Consider the following 20,241-nt stretch of genomic DNA (forward strand, 5'->3'; position numbering starts at 1 on the left):
CATGCGCCGTGGGTGACGGTACCTAAAACAGTTGGGATGGAGATTGAGAGTGAGCGCAGAGGCAGCGCACGCGCGCTGTGGGTGACGGTACCTAAAACAATTGGGATGGAGATTGAGAGTGAGTGCAGAGGCAGCGTGCATGCGCTGTGGGTGACGGTACCTAAAACAGTTGGGATGGAGATTGAGAGTGGGCGCAGAGGCAGCGCGCACGCGCTGTAGGTGACGGTACCTAAAACAATTGGGATGGAGATTGAGAGTGGGCGCAAAGGCAGCGCGTGCGCGCTGTGGGCGACGGTACCTAAAACAGTTGGGATGGAGATTGAGAGTGGGCGCAAAGGCAGCGCGCGTGCGCTGTGGGTGACGGTACCTAAAACAATTGGGATGGAGATTGAGAGTGAGCGCAGAGGCAGCGCGTGCGCGCTGTGGGTGACGGTACCTAAAACAATTGGGATGGAGATTGAGAGTGAGCGCAGAGGCAGCGCGCGTGCGCTGTGGGTGACGGTACCTAAAACAGTTGGGATGGAGATTGAGAGTGGGCGCAAAGGCAGCGCGTGCGCGCTGTGGGCGACGGTACCTAAAACAGTTGGGATGGAGATTGAGAGTGGGCGCAGAGGCAGCGCGCGTGCGCTGTGGGTGACGGTACCTAAAACAATTGGGATGGAGATTGAGAGTGAGCGCATAGGCAGCGCGCATGCGCTGTGGGTGACGGTACCTAAAACAGTTGGGATGGAGATTGAGAGTGAGCGCATAGGCAGGGCGCATGCGCTGTGGGTGACGGTACCTAAAACAGTTGGGATGGAGATTGAGAGTGGGCGCAGAGGCAGCACGCGTGCGCTGTGGGTGACGGTACCTTTCTTACTCCAGTGTCGTGCGCTATCCACCGGATCACTGCTTCAAACACGTATCTTTCGTTGCCAACGTTCAGCTTCTCTAGAGAAATCACCTCCTTGAGCTTCTGAGGACTGAGCTCGAGGAACTCCTCCGTGCTGCTCACATCCCGGAAGTGCGTCTCCAGGAACTCGGTGGCCAGGTAATGCACGTGGTGCAGGCAGTAGTGCAGCGCGAAGTCGCGGATGCCGATGCAGTTCTCGGCTGCGATGCAGCCTTCTAGGAACTCGCAGCACAGGGTTTTTAGGTCCGTCAGTAGCAGCAGGTCGGCTGCCTGGACAACGTCTTGGATTGTGTCTTCGTTGAGCCTGATCTGTAAGAGGACCAGAAACATTCTGTATTTGAATGGAGGCAGCTGAACTCAAACCACTCGTCTGGTAAGTCAGCCCACACAAATGTCCATTTCGTATGTCTGAGGCGAATGAATGCTGGCCATCTCATGGTCAGTACAGCCCATGTGTTCAAACACTGGAGACACCCAGGGGCCTTCCACCCTTCTACCATGGCAGATCTGGTTCATTTTTCCAGCCCTGCCCCTGCTGGGCTGGCGTTTACTCCCCTCACCCTGCTGCAGGGAGGACCTGGCCAGGTGCTCGCCTCTGTAACTCACAGACACCTGGCTGAAAGGTGTAGCAAGCAGGTTCTTTACCTTTCTATGGGAACCGAAGGGGGTTTCCCTTATATGCACACCCGAGCTGTTGAAACCTTGCCTTCAAATACGCCATGTGGGTGCAAGCTCTTGAAGCAGAGGGGTTTGTATGGCCTCCCGGGTCCCACTCCGAATGCTCAGAGAGGGTCCCAGGTTAACAGCAACTGAGCATCCCACTACCCTCCAGACTGAGACGTCCGCCTGAGGGCCCCACCCTTAGGATTGAGTGCTTCCCCTGCATTTCCTGTGTTCTTTCTCTACCCACTCCAGTTTCTCCATAACAGTAAAGCAACGTGGAGATCCCTGCTGGCCACATGCTGGCCATCCATGGTGACCGCCACGAGGGCCCCGTGGGAGGGGGCCGCCTGCACTCTGAGGCCAGGGAATTCACAGTGCCAGAGGCACTGGCAGCACAGGCTAAGCATGCACACCACACTTGAAAACAGACACCGAGCAACTGAACCGTATGACTCAGTACTGAGCCACACACAAGGGAACCTTGCCCACCCACAGGACATTCATTGTAGGTAGTGGGAAGGCAGTGAGTATCCAAACTCCTAAATTATATCTTAACCAAACCAAATGCCAATGCAGGAGTCTGTTACAGCTTACACTATACATTTAAAGTTTTAAATTTAAAATCAGGGGGGCTGGGAAGGTGGCTCAGTGGTAGAGCACTTGCCTTGCATGCTCAAGGCCCTGGGTTCGATTCCTCAGCACCACATAAGCAAAAAGAAAAAAGCCGGAAATGGTGCTGTGGCTCAAGTGGTAGAGCGCTCGCCTTGAGCTGAAGAGCTGAGGGACAGTGCCCAGGCCCAGAGTTCAGGCCCCACGACCGGACCCAAAAAAAAAAAAAAAAAAATTTAAAATCAGGGGCTGATCACATAGTGGATTTGTAGTCTGTGGTCCAACCCACGCCTGCTCAGGGACGTGTGCTCGCAGTACTAACACCTGTACAGAGTACAGGCGCACCACGTCACACGAGAGGTTGCTCTTACAATGCTCTTACAGTGCCACGAGGATTTTAAGGGCGGTCCTAAAATTGCTTTAAATTCATTCATCTTTAACAATTACACACATGAACGCCCACTGCCTGTGCTTAGAAAGAAGAGGAGGCACTATTCGAAAATCATACCACACACTTCAAAAAGATGAGAAATCATCAAGTCGGGACAGAATGCACTCAGAGAAGGAAAGCAATGTACCCCAAATACTGAGGAAGTATGCAGGGGAACCTGGAGAGACGGAAGGGAGGATGGACCAAAGGAGACCACAGAGAGAACTAAGGGAACGCCTTCTGAGTAACGGCTATAAGATATTCTAACCTGTTCAAAACTCGCCCTGACACTCCTGACTCTTCTCAGGAATTTCTATCAACATCTGCAGCCGGGGGAGGGGAGAGGGCAAAAGAAAGAAGTCTAGTCACGAATCATTTCTTCCCCGGGCATCGTTTCATCTCTAGAAACCCACATGGGCCCAGAGAGCAAAGGGAAACCCGCAGGATGGCTGGGTGGGGCACGGCGGTGCAGGCCGCAGAGCAGGGCAGCTGACAGGCTCCAGCGTCTTTCAGCCACGGGAATCCCTTTTTGGGAAAGGAATTCTCATGTCTACAAGACAACCCGTAACCAAGGAACCTTCTCTTTCCATGCCTTGGAGCTGGAAAGGCCCGCAGCAGGGTGGATACAAAGCAAGGCTGGATTCTGGGTGCTCAGAGCCCGTGGTGTTGGCTGGCAAAGGCTGTGCTGCTCGTCCAAGCTCACGCAGCGTGGCTCGGAACGGCAGACCACTGACTTCGATTTGGGTGCACGACCCTACTTTGGCAGCTCCTCTTTAGGGAACGGCCGCTGAAGGTGTCACGAAGGAGGTGGCAGAGCCTTCGTCACACGGCCCCTGAGGGTTAAGAAGCCCCTCCTCCACCCTCTCCGGGGTCTCGTACCTGCCCGCTGAAGATGTAATCCAGGATCTCTCTCATAACCATTACCGATATCCCTTCAAGTTCAATCTTATAAGTGGATCCATCATCTTTTGGAGGATTATAGTTTAACTTTGTCCTAAGAAAAGGAAAAAAAAATATGAATGCACTAAATACGCTATTTACTTAGTATATTCTCCTCTGCCTAAAAAATTTAGTTGGTTAACTTCAACACATCTCTGTAACTTTATAGAACATTGGTCCCAGGATTCAAAATGTTATTTTATTTTTCTAATACTGGAGATTGAAGCCAGGGCTGTATAATATCTAGGAAAGTGCTTTGCCACTGAGTTATACCCCCTAATCCTCAAAATGCTACATTTATTTATCATCTATTTCATTGCACTGGTCTGGAGCTTGAGCTCAGGCCTGGGCACGGTCCCTTTGGTTTTTCGCTCAAGGCTAGCCTTCTATCAAACTGCGCAATAGCCTCCAGGTTAGTTGGAGATGAGGAGTCTTACAGACTTTCCTGTGGGGCTGGCCTCGAACCTCGACTCTCTGCATAATGGATATGCGTAGTTATCAATTTGCTATCAATGCTCCCCTCCACAGACATCATCGTGTCACAGATCTTGGTGGCACACGTCTGCAGATTGGAAAAACATAGGAGAAAAGCATGGACAGGTGTCTGGGACATAGCAGCGGTCTCAGAGGGAAGTCCCCTCTCACCCCGTTGAGTAGCACGCTGGGCATCGGGTGGGAGCCACCATAGTAGGCTCTGTCTTGGGGCACTGAGACTAGCACTGGGCCACCAACAAATCTTGTGCCAAGTGAGGGGCAGAGGACAGGAAGTAACAGGTGCACACAGCTTTGCACAGTCCAACTGAGTGCACCACAAAGTTGGAGGCAGTGATGGCCAGGCGGGAAGGGAGCTGGCTTGCTGCCCATGCATGGTTCAGAGTAGGTGCTGGAATAGAGCTCCTCCCCTCCCCATGTGCCCCTCCCCTTTTACCTGGAGAGATTGCAGCTTGTACTTATTGACAGTCAAACCAATTTCCCTTCATCTGGATCTTGGAAGGACTCATAATTTTAGGAATAGTTTCCTGACCTGACTTCCTAGAACCTTCTGGAGAGCTTTTATAGACAAGCAGATTCTGGGGTCCCATCTCAGAACAACTAGGTCAGGTCAAGACTATGTATGTGTGAAAATCCCCAGAGACCCTCCCCACCCGCCGCTCCTTTGGAACTCGGGTCTGCTGAGCACCCCAGCTGGCCCCCAAGAGCAGCCATGAACCCACCCCGACAACCCTCTCCGTTTTCCTCTTCCTTACAGAACTCATCGCCATCTATTCACCATCTAGCACGCTGGAAAGACACTCTGATTTGCTTCCTGTTTCCTGTCCATACCTAATAAACAATGGGGTGGCAGTTGGTATGAATTTGACATGATCATGAGCATACAGTTAGGAACCATCCTGCAAAATTAGGGACTGCTTCATGGAGCCCTAAAAATCCAATGACCACAGCTGTTCAGAAACAGCATCACTGACGGAGAGCTCTTCCCACCACTGCTGCTGGCCTGGGAACCCCAGGGCCTCTGGCATACCCACCATCACGGCAGCCATCCTGTACGGAGGGTGTGCTCTTCCTCCTGTAGGATTTAATGCCCACCTCTTCCAAAGCTGGCCATAGATCTAGGGTGCAGTGATCCGCTCTGGCCTGTAAGGCCGAATGTAGGATGGTTTGTGAAGTCTGGCTGCACCCCGCTCCCCACCCCCTCTGTCCCCTGCCTGGGAAGCCAGGTGTCACCTTGCCAGCCAGTACCATGGAAGGGGGAGCTGCCCACCCTGCACCATGAGAATCCTGAAGAGCTCCATACTACAGCCACCCTTCCCACGAACCCAGGCCCCTGCACACCCCAAGTGCACGTGGCTTCCTATGGAGGGCTTGTCATTCACCGTGAAGATGAAATACAGCGGTCTGTACTTGTCTCTGCTGAGTAACCACGCCCCTTTGCCCCAGCACTAAGGAGAAATATAAGAGCAGCTGAGTCTCTGAGTCATGGGTTCAAGAGAAGGACGATGGTGTTTTCCAAAGAGAACGCAAAAGCTGAGTCCTAACACGACAAGGAAACTCTGCCGTGCACACAGGGTGGCGATCCCAGGGGTCCTGGGAGGGGGCAGCTGCGTGGAAGCAGGGCACCGGGCAGCGACAGCCACCCTCCAGGGCCAGACAGACTCTAAGCGCGATGCACAGCACTCGGCACTAAATGCAAACTCAGGGAGCAGCCGCTGGCTGGCAGGCAGGGCCACTCTGGGATAGCTGTGCACAGCCCTCCTAACGGCCAACCTAACGCCAACGAGGCGCACGCTGCAGCCCGTCTCCCAGAGCTGGCACGGTCCCCCCACAGGAGGCTCCGGCACGCGCTCTGTACATCCTTCACCCTCCAGCTCTCCTGGGCGTCCCCTGAGTGAGGCCACTGGCTCCAGCCAAGGTGCGTGTTCCCGGCTGTGAAAGGCTGTAGTGTACCCCACAGCTACAATCTGGAACAGCTGCTTAGTGTCCTGCCCAGATTACCGTTGTTCTGACCATTGGATTTCTTTCAGAACGGTGGCTCGGTGCCTCGTTATTTTCAGAGTTCCCAGCAGGTCTCTGAAAACACGGGGGTTTTATCTGAGTACATTCTGGAAACTTCCCTCCAGCGGCAGCAGGGTAGAGAAGCAAGGCCACGCTGAGAGTTACTGTCGGCTGGAGTAGAAGGTAAACAGGAGGGCACAATGCTGAGGGGGCAGACTGGGGACACGGACAGGCAGGGATGAGGCAGGTGGGAGAGAGGGCAGGTGAGGCCAGAATCTGGGGCATAATTAAGGCACAGGGAGAGACAGGAGGACACCAGAAAGTAGACTGAGAAGGGACAGATGTTACAGAAAATGGGGGAGGCTGAAAGTCAAGAAAATGGTGGCAATGATAAACAGCCTCAGGTGGAGCACCATAAGCACCTGGAGGTTTGCACTTGATTTAGCAGTTATATTTCACATTTTTTAAAACAATAGCTTCTTTTCTTTCTCTCTTCTTTTCTTTCATGCTAGTTCTGGGGCTTAAACTGAGGGCCCATGCACTGTCCCTTAGCTTTTTTGTTCAAGGCTGGCAACACTAGAACCAGACCTCCTCTTGCGTTTACGCTGCTTAATTGGAGATGAGTCTTATAGACTCTTCTCCTGGGCTGGCTGTGAACCACAGTCCTCAGATCTCAGCCTCCTGCGTAGCTAGGATTACAGGCGTGAGCCACCAGTGCCCGGCTAAGGCATACCTTTAATAAAGTAATGAGATGCAAGCCTAACTGCAGAGCAAAGACAAAACAGGAGGTGCGATGTGTCCGCGAGAGTGTGGGCAGCGCAGAGGAGGAGGCAGTCTCCGTGTTTAACAGACACCTTCATTCAACACGCGCTCACTTCTGACCAGCCAGGGAAGGCAGCACGCTGGCGTGCTAGGAAAAGCAGCCGTGAAAGAAGGGAAAATGAAAACTAGAGAAGGAAGAGGATTTTCAGCAGGAAGGGTGGTGAGGAGGAACAGAGTATAGACGTGGGGACGAGGCATTTGCCTGAGCCTGCCTGCTCTATAGGAGACTGAATCAAACAGAATTCAAGGTGGACTTCAGTTAAGCAGTTTATATCTCCAACATTCTAAGACTCTAATAATGCAGACGAGAGGATAGCATATTATAACTTGCTGCCTGGTTTCATATGGCCATTGAGCTAAACATATTCTGTATTTCTACAAGGTGGTCCAAACAAAACCCAGACAGAGATCACAGACCATCTGCAAAGCCTAAAATATCTCTGACCCTTTATTGGGGAAAAAAAAAAACACCCTGTCAATCTTTGTTCTGGATAACACCACTCACCTTTTAACAGTTCACTCTAAAGATAGATAAACTAAGAGTTCTGAGCCATCATTTCAAAGTGATAGCCCTGGCGGTCAAGCCAACAAGTCGAATCCACATTGCCGGCGTTTTAAAATGAGACATCTTTCTGGACTACACACTGGCTTCACAGAATACATCTGCTTCAAGGTCCTGGCCCGGGATGTGGCTGGAAGGGCTCTCATCTGTGCTACAGAATGCTACCAAAAGGAATCCCAATGTTGTCTCCTAACTGGCTTATTCACAGGGAATAAACTCTAAAATGTCCAATAGAGGAGGGGAAAGCGGATTACACGCAACAGCGGTGTGAAGTAATGACCCAGAAGACACGGCAGGCATGGGCGATACGCTGAGATACAGACTGCTATGCAGCGAGGTCATGTGGGAACAGGAACTGTAAATGTGTAACACACACATCACAACTATAAGACATTTAGTATGCTGTTCACAACCAGAGACTAACTTAAAGTGATGAAGTATCTAAGCTGTCAAGGTGATGTTCCTTATTTTTGTCTATGAAATAAGTTTTTAAAAATATTTAAATCTAGTTCTCACGGAAAGCAGTCAATAATTTTTACTTCTTCAGAGATAAAGTGTTTGGGTTGGTGGCATGGCTCAGATGGTAGAGCGCCAGCCAATTATTTAAGAGTGGGGACACACACACACACACACACACACACACACAGAGTGTTAAAATTTTAAGATGAGTTCCAAGATAGAATCATGATACAGCAACTTGTGAAGCAAAAAATTCTTCTAGAATGAAACAAGCTTCATTCTTTGTTCTGGTCACACCCTGACCTTTTGAAAATACACATAAAAGACATTCATGTCACAACCTGTCAGTTTCAGATTTTCAATTTAGGAATTCTTTTTCAGGTGTTATTCAAAAGAGGCTCAAGACCCCATTCACAAGGGTCATCTTGAGATGAAGCCTCTGATTTTGGAGCTCGCCCTCCCCCCTTAAATAATGGTAATTTCTATCTCTCGGCTCTGGAAGCCAGCAAATCCAAAGCAAGGGAGCAATGGTCAGGATTTGAGGGAGGACATTCTTTCTGGCTTATAGACGAGGTCTCTTTGTCCCTACACAGCAGAGAGAGGGCAGGACAGGGAGGGCAGGACAGGGAGGGCAGGGAAGGAGGGGCCTCTCTTAAAAAGATTTCCCTGGGGCTGGTGGAATGACTCACATGGGAGTGTGTCTTCCTAGCAAGCACCGAGTCCTGAGTTCAAACTTTAGTACTGACCCCTCCTGATCCTTTACGATCCCTCATTCAGCCACAGGTTCACCTGCATGCATGCTCACTGTCCATTTTCTCTTCCCCAGTGGAAAGCGTTTGAAGGCAGTCCAGGACCTTTCAAACGCAGCAGACGCCCTAAATAAATGTAAAGGGCAAGTACAAAGTATGTAGGTTTACGATCACTTTGCATTCACGTGCCCTTTTGCACCACGTGAACTTTACGCCGTTGTTCTTTTCAGAAGGGCAGTAGTGAGAGGAGGGCAAACACCACCTCTGGCGCCTGTCTGCTCCCTTAGCCCGGGAGAGGCGCGCTGAAGACCAGCCTCCGACTCAGTACCTTAAAACTTGCTTGTGGGTCTTTTTTCTTCTGGCATCTCTTTAATTTATAATCCAGAGGTCTCTAAGCAACTGGGAGCTGCACTTGTCTTCCAGGGTGTTGTTAGGGGGATAAATGCTTCCCAGTGAATGCCCCAGTCACGCTGGAAACCGGCCCCCACCCTGGAGCCGCTCTTTCTGAATTCGGAATCGGGTCTCGTCTTCTCCCCGGTTTCTCAGCACTACAGATCGGCCATTGGTAGGGCTGACGGTGCTGTGTGAGACGGCGGGAATCAGGACGCTCCCACAGCCTGGGCTTTCTGTGCTCTGGTCTCCAGCCCCAGCATACAATCGGCCACACAGTAAAGCATCTCGGCAGGAAGTTTAATGTTACTGCCAGCCTTGCCATCCTCAATGCTCTCCTGCACGGGTGCCCCGCTCACGCCTTTAGTGCTAAAAAATAACCAGTTAAAAAAAAAAGGCTGCTTTGAAAGCGGCCTGCCTGCCCGCCTGCTGTTTGTCTGCTCGGTCAAGATCTGCTGAGCTGATGGATGTCTAGCCAGTGGCACAGACAGCACACAAAGCAGCCTGGAGGAGGGAGGGGTTACATGCAGAACTAGGAAGAGAGGGGCGCTGGACCCTGGTCTTGGAGGAACAGCATCTGATCTTATCTGTCAGACAGCAGCAGGAGGCCAAAAAACGAAGAGGCAAGACCTGCACCTAAAAAGGAACACACATACAGTCCCTGAGAGTTCATGTGTTCCCTCCTCCCCCGCTCTTCCTCCAGCGGCCCCGCCGGGCGGGCTGGCTGCCTCCCTTTTCTTCACTTTGATGACCCACGCACGCTCTCCTAGTGAAGAGTCTATCTCCTTTCATTCTTCGTGGCAGCCAACAGCGCTGGGGCAGAGGACCTGGTTGTGGGTGCTACCATGGATCCGTGCAGCCGGCCCGGTCACATCCCTAACCGACGGTGGGCGGGGCAGGTGCTGCCCACAGTGCGCTGCGGTCCCTCCACAGCAGGGCAGGGCTGGGGTGTGGACGCAGGGGGCACGCCGAGCCACACCGCCAGCCTCTCTCTTTTACTGTTTTGTGGTTTTGTCAGTGGTGGGGCTTGAACTCAGGGCCTGGGCACTGTCCCTGGGCGTCTTCCACTCAAGCTAGCACTCTACCACTTTAGGCCACAGTGCTACTTCCGGCCTTCTGTGCTTAATTGGAGATAAGAGACTCACAGATTTTTCTGCCCAGGTTGCCTTTGAACCACAATCCTCAGAGCTCAGCTTTCGGAGTAGTAAGAATTACAGGTGTGAGCTACTGGTGGCTGGCTCACTGTTTATTTTTATGGTGGGGCCCTCCCTCTGCCCCACTCTTGCCCCAGCCACCTGCCATCTACCCAGCACTGGCTTCTGGCAGCTGCTGGGATCTTAGGCTTACATCACCATGACCAACCTGCCCCACTGCGATGGAGTCGGACAGACTGTTCTGCTGGGACTGGCCTGGAACCACAATCCTCTCATTATCACCTCCTGAGTAGCTAGGATTACCTGGGTGAGCCACTGGTGCCTGGCCCACCAGTGGTATTCTGTAAGATTATCAATGACAACCACTAGATAAAAACTGAAGGGAACTAAGCAGGCACTGGAGACACCATTCTCCTCCTCCATCCACGCCTGCTGCCATCCCTACAGAGGGCCGCCCCTGCTCTACCCCAGACCTCCCTCCCCCTCCTGTGTCTCTTCACACACCCCACCCACTCACCCTCTCCCAGCTCCCCAAGGCCTGTTCAAACATGGCTTCTTCCCTATGCGATCCCCTCGGAACTCCCATCGCTAGAATATCTGCACAACCAGAACAGCACTTGTTCTAACTAGCACCCCCCCCCCCCCACCACCACTTGGTAGCATTTATGAGTCAATCCTCTATCCGCAAACTCTTTCTAAGCCATCCCTGGTTTGCTTCATCACAGTGATGACCCCGGGAGTGGTACAATGGGGCCGCAGAGGGTGAACCTGGCAGCTCTCCTTGGCCCCAAGTTGCAATGCCAAATAGCACCAACATAGCTGCTTGACTCTCACTCCTCCACCGAACCCTAGTCCCAGCATCTTACCTGCCTGCATTCTGCCTGTCTCATAAGCAGCCTGGCTCTCCTGTGACCTTCATGTGCAAGGGTGGATGTCCCTTCTTAAACCCGTCGGGGCCTCTCCGAACCCCATCATGGCTTAAATTATGTATTTTTGTGTATGTTGGTTCTGAGCCTTGAACTCAGGGCCTGGGCACTGTCCCTGAGCTTTGCTTAAATGGGCACTCTACCACTTGGCTTACAGCTCCACTGCTGGCTTCTTTGGGTGGTTAACTGTAACTAAGAGTATCACAGACTTTCCTGCCTGGGCTGGCTTCAAACCATGATCCTCGGACCTCAGCCTCCTGAGTAGCCAGGATTGTTGCAAGTGTGCGTCCTTGGTGCCTGACAGCCTATGGCTTGATCCAGGGCTCAAGCCTCTGAGGCAGGTGCTCCCGGTACATTTCCTAGTATTCCCATACGAACTCCGTGAGCGTCTACAGTCGCCATTAGCAGTCCGGAGCAATCCTTCTCGAACTAAGTCACCTTTGTCACTAACTGCTCTGGGAGATGATCTAACTCTCAGCTCTTCCAAGTACAGTGGTGAACGACTCCAGCCATGGCCAGCACTCAGAAGCAAAGTGACCGTTCCCTGAGGAGAGCCAACGTGGCCACCTTCCCCCGAGCCTTGATTTCCTTCCTCCCTGCTGCATCGGGCCTGCCACCTGTCACGCCCCATGCCCTGCACTCCACCCTGAGCCCAGAATCCCAAGTTACAAATTATTCCTTTATAGTACAGCTTCAGAACACAAAATGACAGCCTAGCAACCCTCCTAAGAAGGGTGCCGCTCCCCAAGGTGTTCATAAGCCAGGTGATTTCTAACGTGCCCTAATTGTTTGCTTTCTAGATTACAAATGGATTTTAGGTCCCACTTTAATATTATAAGAACTGATTCATGCTTTAAATAGACTGAAGGTTTAATCTGGGTATAATTTGAAGCAAGGAGAGTTTCTATGGGGCACTGTACTTCACCTGAATCTCTACACTATAAAAGCTACATTAAGAACGGTGAAGGGAGCTGGGCCGCAGTGGCTCATACCTGTAACCCTGGCTACTCAGAAGACTATGATCAGGAGGATTGCTGTCCAAAGCTGGTCTAGGCAGAAAAGTCCATGAAACGCCATCTCCAAAATAACCAAGGAAAAAGGTTTGGCATTGCTCACTGCCCAAGCTTCCTGAGGGCTGAAAGTATAACTGGCAGAACACCAGCTGAGCAATCAAGCCAAGGGAGTGCAAGGCCCTGAGTTCAAACCCCAGTACTGAATAATAATAATAATAAAACAAGAAGAGCTGGGTGTCGGTGGCTCACGCCTGTAATCCTAGCTTACTCAGGAGGCTGAGATCTGAGGATCACAGTTCAAAGCCAGCCCAGGCAGGAAAATCCATGAAACTCTTTATCTCCAATAAACCACCAGAAGATCAGAAATGGCGCTGTAGCTTAAGTGGTAGAGCATTTGCCTTGAGCTGAAGAGCTGAGGGACAGAGCTTAGGCCCAGAGTTCAAGCCCCATGACAAACCAAACAAACAAACAAACAAAAAACCCCCAAAAAAACAAGCCTGAAGGAAATTTATGGGAGAAATCCAAAATGTCAACAATAAAGATCAAAGGGTTTCAAAAAGAGGACTTAACCCATTAGACAAACAGTCTTAGCTAGAACTAAGTTTTATCACCGTTGCTCAAAGTAACAATCTCAAGAGCGCTCAAGAGTGTTCTCCTGCACATCTGACCAGTCAACACTGCCCTTTATGTTTAACAGGAGTCTTATTGATCTGTTTCATTCGAAACCTTCCACAGTCCTTCCAGAATGTGCGTCCACTGGTGTCAGGGGAGAGGTGGCCTCTCGGGACAAGCAAACAGCTACAGCCTACAGGGGCAAGTCACTGTGGCTCCTCTTCCCAAGTCGTCCACACGTTCCGAGCCCAGGCAAAACCCTCTTTGCATCTGACACTCACTCAACACGTTAACACTTGTTGAAAAGCCCATAAGAATGGGGGCTTGAACTCTGGGCCTGGGGGCTATCCCTCAGCTCTTCAGCTCAAGGCTGGTTCTCTACCACTCTGAGCTACCGCGCCATTTCTGATTTTCTGGTGGTTAATTGGAGTTAAGAGTCTCCCAGACTTTCCTTGCTGGGGCTGGCTTTAAACCGCAATCCTCAGATCTCAGCCTCCTGAGTAGCTAGGATTACAGGTGTGAGTCACCGGTCCTGGATTTAAATAAAAGTAATTTTAAAGGGGCTGGGAAGGTGGCTCAGTGGCAGAGCGCTTGCCTTGCATGCATGAGGTCCTGGGTTTGATTCCTCAGCACCACATAAACAAAAAGAAAAAAGCCGGAAGCGGCCCTGTGGCTCAAGTGGTAGAGTGCTAGCCTTGAGCTGAAGAGCTGAGGGACAGCGCCCAGGCCCAGAGTTCAGGCCCCACGACTGGACCTCCCCCCCCCCCCAAAAAAAAAGTAATTTTAAAACACTTGATGGAGGCTGGGGACACAGAAAAGGAGAAATGTAAACAAAAAGAAAGGAAAAGAGGGGAGGGGAGAAACAAGAAGAGTAATTTTAAAACACTGGATTTAGACTGGGAGTGTGGCTCACGTGGTAGAGCACCTGCCCACCAAGCATGAGGTCTTGAGTTCAAACCCCAACACACAACAACTTCAACAAAAATCAATGAAATAAAACTCATTTGACTGTAAAGACAAATGATTTCTTTTTTCTTTTCTGAACCATGGTCTCATTATAGAGCCAAGGCTGGGCTTGTCCTTGGGATCCACCTGCCTGAGCTTCCTGAAGGCTGGAAGCTGGATTCAGCACAGCTGGATTCAGACTTAATCTAAGCAGTTGTCAGGAAGGTCTTAGAGTGGGTGGATAGAAACAAACAAGGTCTAGAGTCATTAAAAGATAAAAAGCTGCCAGTGTTGGTGGCTCCCACCTGTAATCCTAGCTATTCAGGAGGCTGAGATCTGAGGATCTGAGTTTGAAGCTAACCCAGGCAGGAAAGTCCATGGGACTCTTACCTCTAATTAGCCACGAAAAAGCTGGAAGTAGGGCTGTTTCTCAAAGTGGCAGAACACCAGCCTTGAGCGTTAAAGCTCTGGGATGGTGCCCAGGCCGAGTTCAAGACCTAGGATCACAGTGCGCATGCGCGTACTCACGCACACACGCACAAGCAGACACATACACACAGATTAAAAAGCTCACTTTCGTTCATTTCACTGTAAGATGTTCAAATCTGGAGATTCTAACTGAATCCTTGAGAATATAACAATTAACAGACTACAACCACTACTCAAAATCCCTAGGACATTCAGTAGCTGCTATAAATATGGAAACAGATCTTCTACAACCTTATACAAACTGAAATCACAAGTAATTTTTTAAAAAGATGATAAAACAACACAAGGCAAAGTTAGGTGAGCAGCATGAAGTGAGCACGCCTCTAAATCACGTGCTTTGGAGCAGATCTGCTCGCTGTCAGGGACTCTGGCTGGATGAGGCAGCTCTGGATTAGATCTTCAGCATGAATCAAGCAAAGAACCTGAGGAGGCCGGGCAGTTATTCGGCTCGGGAGGTGGGGACTCATGGCTGTCCTGTGTGAGGTAGTGACACTAGGGGACCTCAGTGTCCTGTTACCTGCGGTGGTGACAGGAGGACCACAGACACCCACAGAAAGGGTGGTGACAAGGCCATGTTAGGAGGAAGCGTGGACCCCCGAGAGAGAGCATCCAGCTTCCTAAGTGGCCTCATCAGCATCTGCCAGGAGTCAAATTTGAAACTGAAACGGCGGAACAGGATGATGAATAATTAGGCTTTGGGATGTACCCAGATTGGCAGCACGAACCCGGCTTGTTGCAGTGTAAAGCTCCGGGCAGCACACCCGACACATCAGCACATGACAGGCAAAGGGACGTGTTTAAACATCCAAAGTGTCATGAAACTTTAAATGAAACAACAAAGCGAGGGACTTTCCCTCTCTACAACACGCGCAAAGCAAAACAAGAACAGCACAGAGCCACACACAGTAAAGGATTTGTAGCACAAACTCACTTCCTAGAGAAGGAAATGAGGGCCCTGAAGAGTTATTCAAGATGATCCAAAGCTGAGGGGGAGGTCCCTCTGCCTCACCACACTAGCTTGCTCTCAATAAACAAAGCAAGAGACAGAGGGAGAGCGGCAGGAAGAGAGAGAAGGAGAAAATTAGAGAGAGGGAGGGAGGGAGGGAGAAGAGAGAGAGGGAAGGAGGGAAGGAGAGAGGGAGGGAAGGAAAGAATGATCCATTTCTGTTATTAGCTGTTATCAACAAAGGATCCACGTATCTCGGAGAACTTTATTCATCAGGACTAAAAGCTAAACAATCTAATACTGTCTATTCTGGAAAGGGAACTCAGGCCTCGGCGGAGCCTGTACAGAGCCACTGCATGCCAGCCAGTGCCGCCCTTCCAAATTCTTTTCACATGAACCACAGTTCAGGAGAAAGGGGCTCTGAACTGCACATCGGGTCTGTGGAGAATCAAAGGGCCTCACACTTACACCCTGCCATAGTCAAGAGGAAGGAAGCTTCTGGAAGTCCCTGGTTCCTTTCCAGAAGGACTTAGAGCTGCTGAGACAGGAGACTGTGGGTCACTGAAGCTCTGAGGTCGGTCTTGCTATTCTGAGAGTCCTCAGCTATGTTTAGACCTAATTTTCCCAACAAGCCATAGGAAAAAATGGCATGCAGGGATGGGAATGAGGAGAAGCTGGGTACAGGGCATGCTGGGAAAGCAGCGTCACAGGCACAGAGCTGAGGGACAGACCGCAGCAAGTCCCGCCTGTTTCTGCAGCCTAAGGATGGGGGCACCAGGACCCGCCAGACCTCGGGCAGCTTGGGGTTGTGTGGATGAAGAGGAGTTTCCTGGCTTCTTCCTCTTATCCTCAAAGTCTTTCTAAAGTGGCACAATTGCTAAGGCCATCAGGATGAAAAACAAATGCTCAACTAAAGAAACGACTAAAGTATTAAGTTAGAAGACTCATATATTTGAGCCAGACACTGGTGGCTCATGTCTGTAATTCTAGCCACTTAGGAGATTGAGATCTGAGGATCACAGTTTGGAGCCAGCCCAGGCAGGACAACCACTGTATCTCCAATTAACCACCAAAAAGCTGGAAGTGAAGCTCTTACTAAAGCGGTAGAGGTCTGGCCTTGAGTGAAGAAGCTAAGGGATGATGCCCATGTTCTGAGTTCAGGCTCTAATACTGGTGTGTGCACATATGAGCGTGTGCATGTACACACACACACACACACACACACACACACACACTCTTACATTAAGTTGAAATCTGCCATGATTTGCCTTGAGTAGGTTGGGTTAGCTCTCTGTGGTGAGCACACAGAAAACAATATATTATAGCTGGCTTCTAAACTGTATAACCCAGCTAAAAGACATACACAATTAAGGTGTTTTTTGTTGTTGCTTCTTTAAAAATAAAACTCCAGAAATGATCACCTTTTAACATCCAATCCATGGATTAATGATATCGCAGATCTAAATGCTTACACTTCAAAAGGGAAAGATGAAAAGAAACCTTACAAAGTTCTAAAATTTATAATTTATTGTGTTTCAGTGTATTTGCTAAAGTTTATTGATTTAAACAGGTCACTGGTTGTGTGCCTTTAGCCCTAGCTGTTCAGGAGGCTGAGAGCTGGAGGGTCACAGTGCAAGGCCAGCCTGGACAGGAAGTTTGTAAGACTCCATCTGAACAGAAAAAGCTGCGTGTCAGAAAGATCAAACAGGAGAACTGCGGTTCAGGCTAGCTTGGGGGAAAATGGAAACTATCTCAAAAATAACCAAAGCCAAAACGCACTGGTACATAGTTCAAGTGGAAGAGTCCTCCTAGCAAGTGTGAAGCCCTGTGTTCACACCCCAGTATCACTAATAAAAAGAAAGAGAGCTGAAAGGAAGAGAAGAGAGGAGGAAGGGAAGGAGAGTGGAGGGAGGGAGGAAGGAAAGGAAGGGAAGGAAGGGAGGAAAAGAGGGAGGGAGGGAAGAAGAGAGGGAATAAGGGCAGAAGGAAGGGAAGGAAGAAAGGGGGGAGGGAAGGAGGAAAGGAACTGTCCAGACTTTAACATCCACTCAGTGAAGTGCTGAAAGTGAGGCTCCAGTGGAGGAGTGCCTGCCTGACAAGTATAGGCCGAGTTCAAAATAACTTATTAAAAACAGCTTTAAATTTTATGTTTATATGGTACCAAGGAATCGAATCCAGGGCCTCATGAATGCTAGGCAAGCACTCTACCACTAAGCCACATTTCCAGCCCCATCAAGATAACTTTAAAAGGGGAAAAAAAATGTATCACTTCGGGCTGGGAAGGTGGCTCAGTGGTAGAGCGCTTGCCTTGCATGCATGAGGCCATGGGTTCGATTCCTCAGCACCACATAAGCAGAAGAAAAAAAAAAGCCACAAGTGGCGCTGTGGCTCAAGTGGTAGAACACTCATTCGCCTTGAGCTGAAGAGCTGAGGGACAGCGCCCAGGCCCACAGTTCAGGCCCCACAACCAGACCCCCCCCCCCAAAAAAAAAGTATCACTTCAATAGTCAAATAAAATCAAGTCTGTTATTGAAGAAACACATTGATTTGTGTTTATTAGTGATATGTTAGAAGTATCTAACCCTACCTACCAACTGCACCAAATGACTGAAAAGAGCCAGGATGTAGAAGCGCTTAGTAAGGAAGCATTTAATGTCTAAAATGCCGTGAGGCATTAGGTGGCAGTTTTACCAATGAGCTCGGGCCAACACAAGTAATGCTGTCCCCTGTAATAGTAGGGTAGGCCAGGCACCAAAACTTGGGAATCCAACCCCGAATTTAAGCATAGGTGTGTGCCCTGGCAACATATACCTCTAATGCCCACTGAGCCCTGTTTTCCCACTTGAGAGTGCCAGACTTGGATCACAGATGAGCACTCCTTACTGGCGGGCGTTTCGCTATTAGGAGACCTCTGTGTAGACCCGTGAAGTGTTCAGAGCACACTTATTCACAGGTGGCTCAAACATGAAGTGTGACAAAGTCATGTTATCACTTGTGTACCATCAGTGAGCTGAGGCCAAACCCAAGTCATTTCCCAGTGCTGTACAGCTAGGAGCCAAAGCGCCAGATGCAGGATGCAGGTGTCCAAACTAAGGCCAGTGCTCTTCTCAGTGTCTTCTCTGGCTAACATGGGAATGTAATGGAGCCAAGTCCTCTAATGGCTAAAGTGCTGTGATGCAGGGGCCGGCATCCATTCAACTCACTAAGCCACTAGACACTGCTCTTCTGGGTATGAAGGGCCCAGCAAGGAACAAAAGAGAAATCCCTGGCCTTACCGAGCTCACACTGTGGTTGGGAAGGATCCACAAAGTCAATGAGCAAAATACAGGGTATATTATAGTGCTAACTGCCATGGAGAAGGAGAGCAGTATGTTCTGTAATTTACAACTCAGTCCTTCCAAGCCAACCCGGAGCGACATGAGGAGCAGCAACAATAACAAATCTAAAATAGTTTTCCTAAGCATTTGCCCAAACAGGGACTACTATGGATACAGGGCCTGCAGCTGCAGTTTGCCAGTGTCTGGCCTAACCTCTGGACTGGCAGTTCTGAGCTGTCCCACGGGCCTTGAAGTAAAGACACCCTTCACCCCTTTCAATCTACAAAGGAGTGTAAATATGGGTACAGGACAGGGCCAGGAGATGCCAGAAGTTTCGAGGGCCCTGGAACTGCCCCTGAGTTAGCACTACCAACTCCTTTGGTGAAGGTTAGACTGTAGCTCTGGGCTGAGACTACAGTATTCATCCTCTGGCTTTTTCTGAGCCATCAATTCCAGTGACATTCACTATATTTAGCTAGCTTACTGGGCACTTTCTCCATCTTTTAGCGTTCCCCTTTCTTTTTATTACCAGCAAATCAGTGTAGTAGTTTTTTTAAAAAAAAAGCTGCTAAAGGAAAGGCCAGCTGTCTCCAGTCAGGTCTGATTCACTGTATAAGCAAAGCCACTGTCTTATCAACCTTTTAATTAACCTGGTTAGTCGTGCCGGAAAATCAGGTTTACGCCTGGTTTTCTTGAACTTTTAAAAGAACCTCTCGAGTCCCCCAGGATCTCGGGATCTTCAGGTTGTAACTGTATCCAGAGAATGGCAGAAATTCGCGACACTGGAACGAGGGTCGGTAAGGCACCACCCATCTTTCCCTGGAGTTCTCTGGAGGGAGTGGCTCGTCTGACAGGCGAACTCCGGCCCCGGGGTCGGGTTACCGGTCCGAGGAGCCGACGCGACCCGGCTTTCCCTTCCGCCCAGACCCGGGGTGTTGGTTTGGCTTCCCCGAGGAGGGGCGCGACCCGGGCGGGCCGGAGGCGCCGGTCCCCGCAAACTTCGGCGGGCAGCGGGGCGGGCGAAGCGGCGGCTCTCCCGGGCCGGCCCGCGCCCGGTCCGTCGGAGGGCCGCCGGGGCTCCGAGGCCTGACACACGGTCCCGGGGACGGCGGAGGGCTCGCCGCCCGAGGGGCAGCGCCGGGGCCGGGGGCCTGGGGCCCGGGCCGGGTGGCTGTACCGGGCGAGGGCGGCCCGGCGGGCCCGGGCCGGGCGGCCGCTCCCGGGGCCGGGGCTGGGGCCGGGGCCCGCCCTCACCTGATGTACGGGCTGGCCGCCGCCAGGATGTTCTTCTGCACCGGGATCTCCTCCCCGTCCAGGACCAGGTGCGCGTCGCAGAACCGGGACTCCTCGCGGAAAGAGCTGAGCGCCCGCAGCAGGCGCGCGGCGTGCTGAGGGTCGGACACGGCGCTGCCCTCGGCCATCGCGGCGCCCGCTCCTCCGCGGCCGGCCGGGCTCCCGACGCCGCCGGCCCGGACCCCTGCAGCCGCTCGCGCCCCGCCCGCACACCCCGCGCGCCCCGCCCGTGCGGCTCTCCGAGCTCCCAGCCCGAGCGAGAGCTCCCGGAACGCGCCGGCGCCATCCACGGCGAGCCGGCCCGGCGCCTTTAAGGAGCAGCGGCGTGACGTCTTTTCTCCGCGACGCCCCCGCGCTCTTACGCCCCGCCCTCTCGCTCGGCAGCCAATCAGAAGCTGCCTCCCTCCGCCCGCGGCGGGTGGGAGCCGCGGCGCAGCCCGGGTGATGCCGCCCGGCGGACCCGGCTGTAGTTGTGCCCGTAGCGCCGGGGCCGCGAGTTTGAGCCCAAGTTTCAGCCCTTCTGTGTGCGCCTAGAAGA

The 20,241-nt window shown here is 51.4% G+C and overlaps 1 protein-coding gene across 1 annotated transcript in view; it reads right to left on the reverse strand.

Annotated features, from left to right (window-relative positions):
• Positions 1-19,851, reverse strand: part of Gan (gigaxonin) — a 35,175-nt gene extending 15,324 nt beyond the window's left edge. Inside the window, exons 1-3 of the mRNA XM_042700888.1 lie at positions 19,665-19,851; positions 3,474-3,588; positions 851-1,201 (exon numbers count right to left, since the gene is read on the reverse strand). Coding sequence (XP_042556822.1) covers positions 851-1,201; positions 3,474-3,588; positions 19,665-19,831 — 633 coding nt within the window. The 5' untranslated portion in view covers positions 19,832-19,851. The remainder of the gene's footprint in view (positions 1-850; positions 1,202-3,473; positions 3,589-19,664) is intronic.
• Positions 19,852-20,241: the final 390 nt, after the last annotated feature.

Source organism: Dipodomys spectabilis, unplaced genomic scaffold (assembly GCF_019054845.1).
Source record: "Dipodomys spectabilis isolate Male_0828 unplaced genomic scaffold, ASM1905484v1 ptg000273l, whole genome shotgun sequence".
In the NCBI taxonomy this organism is placed as follows: Eukaryota; Metazoa; Chordata; class Mammalia; order Rodentia; family Heteromyidae; genus Dipodomys; species Dipodomys spectabilis.